This window comes from Xyrauchen texanus, chromosome 22 (assembly GCF_025860055.1).
Source record: "Xyrauchen texanus isolate HMW12.3.18 chromosome 22, RBS_HiC_50CHRs, whole genome shotgun sequence".
NCBI classification, from domain to species: domain Eukaryota; kingdom Metazoa; phylum Chordata; class Actinopteri; order Cypriniformes; family Catostomidae; genus Xyrauchen; species Xyrauchen texanus.
Genome location: NC_068297.1, coordinates 10,092,006 through 10,104,207, shown reverse-complemented (window position 1 = coordinate 10,104,207; position 12,202 = coordinate 10,092,006). Strand labels below are relative to the sequence as shown.

Sequence of the window (12,202 nt, the reverse complement as noted above, 5' to 3'; positions counted from 1 at the left end):
CTCAGCTAATATGTCTCTCGACCAATGACAGTTAAGAGAGTGTTCCAGGTTTATTGAACCAACTAAAAGCACTGAAAGCATTTGTGGCATAATGTTGATTACCATTAAAAAAAAATCTAAATAAATAAATAAAAATATATATACTGTAATTGTAATATAAATAAATACAAAATTTGGTTAGAGTCAGGTACTTAAAATGAAAGTGAATGTGGTCAAACATTAAAATACACACAGATAAGGTAAGCAAGTATATTACAATAAAATCATGTTAACACATAATGTTTACTTCTTGTAAACAGTGTGTATTTTAATGTTTATCATATAGCACCATTCACTTCTATTGTATAATAAGTGCCTTACTGTAACCATCATTTTCGTTTTCTTTTTTTAAATGAATGAGGGAAAATTTTTAATTATTTGGCGTGGTAATCAACATAATACCACAAATGCTGTTGATTGATTTGAACTTTTTAACTTTTATTTAACCCAGAACATTCCTTACAGATATTTAAGAGTGGTCCAGTCAGCATTAACATGTTGAAGACACATCTATACTGTTCGGTATTGTACCATAGAACACTCCTCAATGAATTGAACAGTTGAAATGCTGATACTGAAAAGGCAATCTGATCAGAACATCCGAACTGCTCATGACTGGATCAGTACTCCCTGGCCTCTTCTAGTTCATTCATATAGATGTCCTCCTGAGGGTTTTCAGTACACTGTAGACCGTTGTTGGGAGGCCGTACCGAATGAAAGCGGCTCCAGTCTCCTTTACACAGGATCCAAGGCAGCACGTCCACTTTGTAATGTAGCTCTGGAGAAAACTCTGTGCTGATAAGGTTGGGGGCCCCGGCCCCTTTACCTCGTGTGATGAGCTTCATGTGATCATCATAGCAGCAGTGCTGAGCAGCCAATGTGGTGCTGTCGAAGGAGAGCATTGAGCGCACACAGAACTTCGCAGAGGGCTTGTAGATGTCCAGCCTCTCTTTGGGGCCACTGGCGTCACGCCAGCGATATATCTTTTGTAACTTCTTGTCAAAAATGTTGACAGCGTTGTATACCACCTCAGATGGGTAGACACAAGGGCAGTAAGGTAGATCAGTCAGCACCTGGTGTAGGTATTTCTGGAGAAAATCATTCTTACAGTTCAGCCACGTCTCACAGCTGTCGACATCTATGGTTTTTAAGAAAATATTTCAGGTTATATAAATAATACATTTAGAACAAAGACTTTATGCCATTAAAGGGATAGTTCACCCAAAATTAAAAACATAATAATCCCTTATCATTGACTCACTCTCAAGCTGTTCCAAACCAGTATGACTTTCTTCCATGGAATTCAAAAGGAGATAAGGCTGCATATTAGCTATAGTGACCATTTACTTTCAATGCATCTTTTTCCATATAATTAAATTGAATGTTGAATGATGCTAATATTCTGTCTAACACATTGTTTTGTGTTCCACAGAAAGGTGATTAAAAGCTGACATAATATACATTTTTGTATGAACTTTCCCTTTAAAGGACTTGCTAAAATCTTTCAGTCTTTACCAGTGTTGGGTGTAACATGTTACAAAGTAACTGTAATCTGGTAAAATTTTGTGTAATCAAAGTAATGTGACACGTTACTTAAAAAAATAAGTAATCTGATTACAGTTACAGACATGAATAAAATTAAATAACTTGGATTACACAGTTATTGCAAAAAAAATTATATTATATAAGTAGAATGCATTTTAAAATGTATTACGTTCCTATGCTGGAACATTTATGTGTGTTGCTGGGTCTAGGGCATGCGCTCTAACAAACCACCATGCCATTGAAGACACTTATCGAGGCGATGGCAGATAAGTGAGCTGTGTTACTATGGATGCAGCGGAGTGCAGTTATTTATTCAAATTGAAAACGAAAGTGAAGCGTTTCAAGTTTTCATGAGCTAACAATCAATCTCAGCGAGCTCTGTGTCAGATTGCTCCCAGCCCTGGCTGAGGCACGTAAGGCTGGGCCGGAGAGGAGATTGGCTTCGAGTGTATATGGAAAACAGCGCTCATTCCCATCTGACTGAAGGATATATCGCTCACAAGTTAGAAACAGTTGCAGAACGGTGTCTTGAAAAATAAATGTTATGTTCTTTATGTACTGTACACAATAAAATATAAACACAATGCTATAGTGTTACAGATGCCCAAGTGATAAAGGAAACTAAATTTATCTGAGCACAAGCAGGGAGATAATCCACTTGCTGTAAGGTTGTGTAAACACACTCATGTATTTGCACACCAAAAAGAAACAACAAGTATTGAAACACACAATGGTTTTACTATCAAAGCTGTCTGCAAATGGGTTTTCAGAAATGTTGCAGTTCATTAGTAGTCTTTCACACCACCACAAACACAGGTAAACAAGCATATTGTACACATACATGCCACACACAGATAAGAAGGTTGTAGATTGTGGACACACACACACACACACACACACACACAACACACACATACCTGAATATACTACTACAGCATATTTGAGATAAGAAAGTTGAATTGCATTTTTAGAAATGCCTTGGATCTCTTTAGCCAAGTTGCCAAGTTGTCATATTTCTGTAATTTGGTTAATATTTCTTTGAAAGTACTAAAAGATTTTTTTTTTCACAGGTTTGATTGTTTTTTAGAATGTAACTTCAAATTAAAGTAATTAGTAATCTAAATACTTTCCATATAAAGTAATTAGTTAATTAATCCAATTACAATTAAAAACCCAAAAGTAGTTAGTAATCAGTAGTGGATTACATTTTTTGAAAGAAACTTATCCAACACTGCTCTTTAACAACAGCTGTACATTCCCACCAAGTAAGTTTTCCCACCATGTAAGTTTTCCAAGTATTTGAAAAGCTTTAAACAACAGCACATCTTGTATGCTTCCAAAACATAAAATATATGCTGCAAGCAGTGGTCATGTTGAAGCATAGTCATTAGAAATATTTATGTTCCATTGTGAATTATTAGAAAAATAAATAAATTAATGACATCCATAAAACAAAAATCCCTACTAACACTTTATCCTGTTATGTTTTCAAACTACTTTCATTATTATTATGGTTAAATAAAAAGAGCTATTACTTTCATGATTCTGTGCCAAAAGCGGGAGACCAAAGCAAATACTAGGGCTTTTGGAAGATGAGTCTTTACTTTGTGGTCTCAGTAACACTCTCAGTAAAAATACGAATGTCTGAGATCTTTTCCAGTGTGACTGCTCTCCCAGTGCTTCTCTAAATGCAGTATCAGAGGAACAGTTTCCATAACAACATGAAGAGATATGTTTTGAACTGGACAATAAGCTAAATAAAAATTAAGACTAATCAAACATATCAACTAATAAAAAGCACACTCAAGAAGCTTGAAAGTCAATTAGCTGAAGAAAAAATTTAAAGGATTTTCTTAAAAGCGCATATATCTGTTTTCCAAATGATGATGACAACACTTTCAAAAAGTAAATTGGTACTAGTATAACTGGTCCTGCTCAACCCACTCCAAGTAGGATTCGAACAGGTATCAGCCAGCATGGGAGGTGAGTGCACTAACAAGGAGGCTAAAGGCTAAAGCCTCTAGTTTCAGTCGCAAGTTCGCCTCTTGAGGCTAGGGAAGTGAGGTTTACACATACCGCACAGCTATCACATACCAGCTAGCTCCCATTACTCTAACGTAGGCCTCTGGACATGGTACCATTGCAAGTAAGTACCTTGGAAGTACAGGAGTACCTTGAAGTGCCATCAAAGTACATTAGTACATGAATATTCTTCAGTATGACCCATAAATGTGCAACGTTTTTCAGTGCCATTGCATATATCAATGTACCATTGTATTACCTTCTGATAACATCACTGTAACAAGATACTTTTTTGTAAGGATGTTAATACATCATACTGTGCTGGATAAACATGCATACTGTGTACATAACAACTAATAAAAATGTTGTACTGTGTACAAAATATAACTTAACCAACCTGAGCCAAAAAGCTCTGTGCTGTTTGCTGTGCCATGAGGAGTTGGTTCTGTCAAGGGAATTAAGTCATCTGTAGATGTAAGAGAGACAGAGTCAAGAGATTTAAAATAAAATGGAAATTTGAAGAAACATACATAATTGGATGATTTGATTATTAAAGAACAACTAACACTCTAACCTTTTATAATTATGCAATGTCATACAGCCTTATACGTTAAGTCTGCATAAAACGACTTTTAGACCTTGATTTGAAAAGTGAACTTGTGCATTCATGTGGGTGTGTGTTTGTCTGCCTGTGTGTGCATGACCACCCTGTATCAGGGGTTTTAAGACTGAAAGCCTTCATTGAGCTGTCACACTGAAGCCAAATAAATGCCTGCTGCTCTAAAAAGTGGTTTCACATCCTTTCACTGATCATTTGTTGAAAAAGAAAAAAACTTTTATGAATTGTATCGACAATGTTGACATTTAAAGGTCTGGTTCAACCAGAGGCGGCGGCAGCCGATTTTGCCGGGGCTTCAGCCCCGAATGTTTTGAGTGTAGCCCCGAATGTATTTTGAAAAGCTGACTGACAAATATGAAACCGGACAATAGCCCCCGAAATCACAAGTTGCCTCATTTCATTGTGTTTTGGCTTTGCACATACTGCATATAGCCTGTAAAAATAGACATAGGCATAATCTAGCCTATAGAATAAGTTCCTTTGCTGTCGGTAGCCTGTTGGTAGCCTATGGGCGAACTCTGTTGAATATGCAGCAGGTAGGGGAGGAGGTGACATCAACTTACGTTACTTAGTGGCGAGTTAACAGTTAAAATAAAATGTATGTGTGACTTGTTTTGTGATATTAGTTTGTAGTAAATATACACTTTGAGGGTAGCAAAGATGTGATAGAATCAGGCATGAAAACTGGTAACAATTAATCAGTCACTTTACTTTAAAGTTAAAAGTGAAACATTGTTTATCCCAATGATCCTAATGAAAGGATTTTGACAGATGAACATGGATAATTATATACAGTTCGATGCCATAGTGTGTCAATGGAATTAGACTAAAGTCATTCCTGTATTGCTTTAACTTAGGATCTTATACATCATTTTGACTATTTATGTAAAAAAAATAAAAATTATTTATATAATTTTTTTTTTTTTTTACTTCACTTTACTCACTATAATATAACTCTTTTGTGATGATTTTATGTTAATGTACATGAAAATTCAAGAATCATGATAAATATTAGGGCAATCCCACTGATCTGCTCTTCCAAATACATTTACTTCAATGGTATTGGTCCACAATTTGACATATGTAGCACTTGATGAATTAGTTGTTTGAAGCTGATTTGCAATAAGTTATGTGCTGTATCTGTTCTTTTGCATCACAGATGATTCAGGGAGGAGAGAGGATGAGTTAGTTGAGGATAGTACAAGAGTGGAAGATTTAGGAACTGTAGAAACAGGCCCAGCCAGAGCAAAACTCAAAGAATACCCTCTCACAAGCTTTGGACTACAGAGAAGTGGTTGCTAGTGTGAAAATAAAATGGTCTGGGCTAAGCCCCGGATGTCCTTCAATGCTGGAAACGCCTCTGGGTTCAACCAAAAATGGAAATTCTCTCATCATGACTTTCATTTTTCTGCAGAACACAAAGATGAATATCTCTGTTCATCAAAATAGCTCTGTAGGTCCATACAGTGCAAGTGAATGGGTGCCAAAATGTTGAAGCTCCAAAATCCACATAGGAGCAACATAAAATACCCCAGATGACTCTGGTGGTTAAATCCATATCTTCTGAAGTGATATGACAGGTGTGGGTAAGAAACAGATCAATATTTAGGTCCTTTTCCCTTTCACTTTCACTTTCTCCTTCTGTTATTGGTGATTCACATTCTTCGTGCTTATCGCTACTGGGCAGGGAGTGGAAATTCTGAAAAAACAAATTACTTAAATATTGATCTTCTTCTCACCCACACCTATTATATCATGTCTGAACACATGTGTTTAACCACTGGAGTCGTTTGGATTCCTTTTAAGCTCCCTTTATGTGGATTTTGGAGGTTCAAATCTTTGGCACCCATTTACTTGCATTATGAGGAACTAAAGGGCTGAAATTCATTTGTGTTCTGCAAAAGAAACAAAGTCATACTCATCTGGGATGCCTGGGAGTAAATCATGAGAGAATTTTCATTTTTGGGTGAATTATCCTTTTAAGTGTTCAAGGAAAAGGGATCTTAATTGAGGAAAGGGGTTTTACCTGGGCAACGCTCAAGGTCACATGTCCTTGACTCAGTGGCAGTGCAGGCATAGCCACACAAACGTATTCTCTTCTGGTTGCCATGACCACAGGTGACACTACATGGAGACCAGTCGCTCCACTCTTCAACCTTGTATTCTGTTGTTGAATGAAAGAATGAACAAACAAACAACTTCATGAATGAGCGAACAGGAGGATATATATATATATATGAGACAACACTTTTCTATAAATTGAGATTAATTAATTATTTACACAGAATGTGGGAATACTGTGCAGTGCAGCACAGACCACAAATAAGTTGGATTAACATATAGAGTTACATGAGTAATACATTTCAACTTACTCTTTACAGCAAGCATTTGGAAAGAAACTCTTCAAAATAATTTAGTTCAGTTCTACAGGTTCCACTAAAAGTGATTCACCTTTCCTTCCTCTCTTGAAGTACCTGCTGTTATTTGAACTCAGTGTGTAACATCAACATACTGGGATTGACAAAGCAAACCTAAACTGCTAAGCACAGTTAAGTGCATCCCTCTGTTGTTTCCACAAGAAAGCTAATGATGCACAACTAAATTAATATTGCGTATTCCTCTGTGAAATATAATCTCTTTAATGAACAAAATTTGGACCCTCCTGGTAGGTCAAGCTTGCTTTTTTTCTGGTAATAAATATGTCAGAGGCAAAGGCAGCCGCTTACAGCTGTGTGAAGCCAGCCAACACAAACACTTCAGCAGGAAGGCAAGGAATAATAGCTTAGACTCTTTCCAACAATGCTCTCTTTCCACCAACATGCTAAAGAGATTAAAGGTTGAGAGCTTTAGAGAGCACTCCATAGTGGTACTGATTGAAAGAAAGTCAGAGAAAGAGAAACAGAGAGTGGGAGAGAATTGTTTCCTCGCTAATGCATTTTGGCTGAGTTGCAGCATGTGACAAGGTGCATTGCTAATTGAGCGCCCACAGGCTGATGGTGAAGACGTCCACTCATACATTAAGAGCAAAGATAATGATGACATGCCAACTTGTTCGGATTTGTGTAATGTTTTCTCAGAGAATTTTCACCATTTAACATTCAATCTAAACCTCACTCTAAAGAAAATGTATCACAGTTCTTACATTGTACACTGTAAAAGAAGATTTTTTGCTGGATTTATCTAAAAATATAGTGATGCGTTCTGTTTTTCTGCAAATGTTTTCACTGCAAAAAGTGCACAAAGGCAACAATTAAATAAAAGATATTTCTAAGACTCTAGGTGTATCCCACCATGCATTTTAAATGAATTTAGAAGAGTTATTTTAACAACTTTAAATACTGCGATTGAGGAATTGGTGCACAAACTCAAAGCCATGTTCCACTACTCACCACAGTGGTAACCACCATAACTACCCGAAACGTCCCAACAAAACAGAACCTTAGATACATTAGATACAAGTCTTGCACAAAAAATCTCAAAATGAAATAAAATGACACTTTATTTCAAAATGTACTCTCTCCATTGAGACAAAGCATGCTTAGAACTATAGACATCCCCAGTTTCAGTAATGACAACAAAAAATATTCATGTTGTCCCAACACAAATGGATTCAGTAAACTTACATTTGAAAAATTGTTATGTTGTGGATATCACTCAGTGACGCATTCATTTTGATATAGTAAATCGAACAAGCGGCTTTTTTATTTTAAGCGCACATGGTTTTTCATGGAATCTTAAAAAATGATGTTAACTTAACTCAAGACTGCTGCTTAATTTACTCAAAATTATTTGTTAAGGTTCATTATTTTCAGTACAGAATAAACAAAAAATCTAGTATCACAAATTTAGAGTCAAATCAGGTAAAGTTCAAAATATATCACATAAGGTATAGGAATAAAAAAATACCTTTTAGCAAAACCACAGTTTTACTGTGGTATTCACATTAAGGCAGAGTTACCACGTGTAAAAGCTTGGATTGTTCCCCATTACTATGGCTATTCATCCTACTAAAAGACATCTTAAACCAGCTGGTTTGTTGGTCTTATCTGGTATGGTTTGCTGGTTTTATCATGCTTTCAGGTATCCGCTGGTCAGGCTAGGGGACCAGCTTTTTCAGTAGAGATGTCAATGCATGTATCAAATATCAAACCTTTCAATGGTCTCTATAAAATAAACTATGGTATTTGTCAGGGTCTGATCTACGGGGGTGCTGGGGTGGGCTTTGCACCCCCAAATTATCCCTATGCCCCCCCTCAAGTACAAGTCAAGCCCTTGGCATCATGGCACTAAACATAACCCTAAATGTGTTCTACTACAGTTACAATTTAAATCATTGGTATTTAGAATATAGTTACATTCAAAAAGTATTTTGATCGCTGAAGAGATTACTTTGCGTTTTATTCCTTTCAGATGGAAAAATTTATAAATATAAATGATGCAATCCAAAGTGCATTTGAACAGCGGTGAAACACTTTCTTATGATGTGTTACATTCATACGAGCAGACAGAGAAGTACATTTGAAGTAAGTTTCGAGCAGAAGAAATAGAAATAAACCTCGTGTAAACTTTCAGCTTTACGCTAAGCTAAAATGCTATTTCTAGCCATTTTACATGCACGTTTCCAAACACAATCATATTTTTATATCAAGAAAATTCACGTTGGATCACAATTTCTTTTTTTCTAGTAAGACCTTTGATATTATGGCAAAAATCGTATTCTTCATAATCATTTTTTATTTTTTTTTCCTGTAAAAAAAAATAAATTTGATTAATCTTGTTTTAGAAACAACACTGCATAAAATATTTATGTTTTTCAGAGAATGTATTTTTAACATGTGTATTTTGTCCTACTGTACTGGCAGAGTTTTTATAGTCAGTAACCCAAAGTATTTAAAATACATTACTGACCTTAAGTAATCTAACAAAATACATTCCAATTTACCTTTTACATCATGTATTCTGTAATCTGTAGTGGAATATATTTCAAAAGTAACCCTCCCGACCCTGTATATACACACATTCACACTTCATGCCGTAAACTGGATCAGGCAACCCACAATGACAACATAAAACACGAACAAAACAAACAAAACAAAGATAGAAAGTGAATTTCTACATTGTTTCCAAGTCTTCACTGGATGATTATTTGATATGATATTGTTGGAGTTTGATTGAGATCCTGCAATTAAAATGTATCTACAATTTATTTGAATTTAGGTCTTATTTTGTGTTACTGTTCGATTAGATGACCCATCCTCATCTGGCTTTATATCATGAACATATGCCAATATTATTTATCTATGGTATGCGTAATACAAATCATTTATTTCTTAAATAGATTAAGCAATTGCAATTGGGCAATTATCAAGTAATTTTATATATTTTTTATAATAGCAGTTGTGTGAGCACAATAAAACCTTTGCTCAGGACAGGTAATGCCAGGTAGGTCACATGTTTTTAATGTCATTAATATTATGCAATAATATTTAATGTCATAAGTTTTGTTGTTTAATTTTTTTCCCCCCCCCTTTTTTATTTTGCTGGATTATGTTGAATAATTTAAAATAAATAGTATTTTAAGATTTTTTTTTCCGGCAGGAAAGTAACAACTGCTTATTTTGGGCTTGTTTACCCAGCCACGTTGCTGGCAACAAATCAGGCAACACTGAATACCATTCAAAAACCCACCCCTCCAGAACCAGTAATATTCTACCAAGCTGTTGTCCCATACATGGCCTGCCTGTAATTCTGTCACTCACCATAATGGCAGAAAAGTGCTTCATTACTGTACGCCTCTGGCGCTAACCACATCATTAATAATGTGGCTCATTTGCCCTGTCTGTTTCCCATTCAGGCTTGTTTGTACACAACACACTCCTACACTAAGTACACTCATTAGCTCTATTTTAGAGCAGGAGATCTACTGGTGCAACAGAGTGAAGCCGGTTCAGTCTCATTCCCACATCCTCAAAGGCAATACTGCTGACATGACCACAGCGAGTCTTCAGCCATTGCTTATTTTTTGGCTCAGTGGTGGATTTTAGCACATACCACCAATGAACTTTCTGTGTATTGGTGCTGACAGAACATGAATCCCAGTGGAAGATCACTCTAACAGTCAACGGGAAAAACAAGATAACAAAAATGCACTAGTGAAATTGGCAATAAGATTGATAAGACTGTAAAAATTTATTCACAAGAGTTTTGATGCAATGCAGCACAAGTGTAGCTCCTGGTCATCTTTTAATGTGTTATTATGAAGTTAAAGAAACCCTAATCAGGCTAATTAGCCCTCTAGAGGGATAAGGGCCGACCGAAGACGGCAGAGTGACAGAGAGAGAGATTTACGGACAGCTGTCCGAAACCTGTCTGTGATTGTCTTTTTGGATAAGTCTATAATTAAAATATGATTTATATTGTCAAGCCGGTTCAGTCATGGCAGTGCAACAGTTTGAAGATTTAAAGTCAATACGGTATATTTATAGCCACTTACCAAGATGTAGGTGTCATACAATGTGCACATGTAAATGTGGCTTTATACCTTTAAGGGCATTCTGCTACGTCCCTACAGGGGGCGTTCCACTAAGTTAAGTGAAAACAACTGTATAGAGTTACGTTGAGCGGTTTTCCATATATGTTACATGCAGGTTGTTTAACAATACAAAGTGTTCATAGAAATCACAGACTCGCGTGGACGTTTGAATTATTTACATGGTGTCAGAAGTGTTTGACGGACACATTGCTTTTCTGAAAGATGGCCAAGTTTAATCCTCCGGAAAGTTTCGCTTTTGATCGTCCAAATGAATGGGCTGACTGGAAGAAACGATTCCTGCGATTTCGGCTGGCCACTAAACTAAGTAAAGAGGATGGCGAAGTTCAGGTCAGTTCGCTGATTTATGCCATGGGGGCTGAGGCTGAAAACATTTTCAAGTCTTTCACCTTTGAAACGGAGGGGGATGAGACGAAGATTGATGTTGTGTTGGAAAAATACGACGCATACTTCTATCCTAAACGCAACGTGATTCACGAGCGCGCTTGTTTTCACCAGAGATCGCAGCGGCCCGGTGAGAAAGCTGAAATGTTTATCAGAGCCCTGTATGAGTTATCAGAACATTGTGACTTCGGTGTAAATAGAGACGAACACATCCGCGATTGCATTGTTGTGGGCATTTTAGACAAGGAACTGTCTCGTAAATTGCAGCTAATGGCTGATCTTACACTTGCCCAAACCATTACAACTGTTCGCCAGTCCGAGCAGGTTGCACTCCAAGTTCACCTACAGGGGGAGTCACATGCAGCGATACAGGAAATCCACGGGAGAGGATTAGGCGGAGGAAAACCCAAGTGGAAACCTAAAAAGAGAGAAAGTGATCAAGGAGACTCGAAATGTGGAAAATGCGGAAAATTGAAACACAGTGATCCAGAAAGGTGCCCAGCCAGGAATTCGACATGCAATAAGTGTAAGAAGGTGGGTCACTGGGAAAAGAAATGTTACAGTAAATCAGTCAGAGAAGTGACAGAGACTGTTTCACAGACACCATACTTCCTGGGTGCAGTCACAAATGAAAACAGAAGTGATGAACAATGGACAATACAGTTTACAATTGGAACAACACTGGTCAAATTCAAGATTGACACGGGTTCAGATGTGAACATTATGGGAGAAGAGGCATTCAACAAAATGGTTCCCGACAAGAAATTGGAGTCATCTAATATCACACTGTACAGCCCAGGTGGTCAGTTGGACTGTTTAGGAAAGTTCCAAGCCAACACAGATTATAAAGGAAAGCCATACTCTTTTCCAGTATATGTCATCAGTGGGCGAAACGCGAACAATCTGCTAGGCAGAGCCACAGCAATGACGATGGGGCTTGTGAAACGTGTCGAGGAAGTCCACACAGCATTCGGTGAGCACGGAACACTCAAAACCGAACCTGTTAAAATCCGGTTAAGAGATAATGCTGAGCCGTACACAGT

The 12,202-nt window shown here is 37.0% G+C and overlaps 1 protein-coding gene across 1 annotated transcript in view; it reads right to left on the bottom strand.

The window, feature by feature from the left end:
* Positions 1-292: 292 nt before the first annotated feature.
* Positions 293-12,202, bottom strand: part of LOC127662821 (isthmin-2-like) — a 32,796-nt gene continuing 20,886 nt past the window's right edge. The window contains exons 4-6 of the mRNA XM_052154180.1: positions 6,252-6,389; positions 4,004-4,072; positions 293-1,177 (exon numbers count right to left, since the gene is read on the bottom strand). Of these exons, the coding sequence (XP_052010140.1) occupies positions 660-1,177; positions 4,004-4,072; positions 6,252-6,389 (725 nt within the window). The 3' untranslated portion in view covers positions 293-659. The remainder of the gene's footprint in view (positions 1,178-4,003; positions 4,073-6,251; positions 6,390-12,202) is intronic.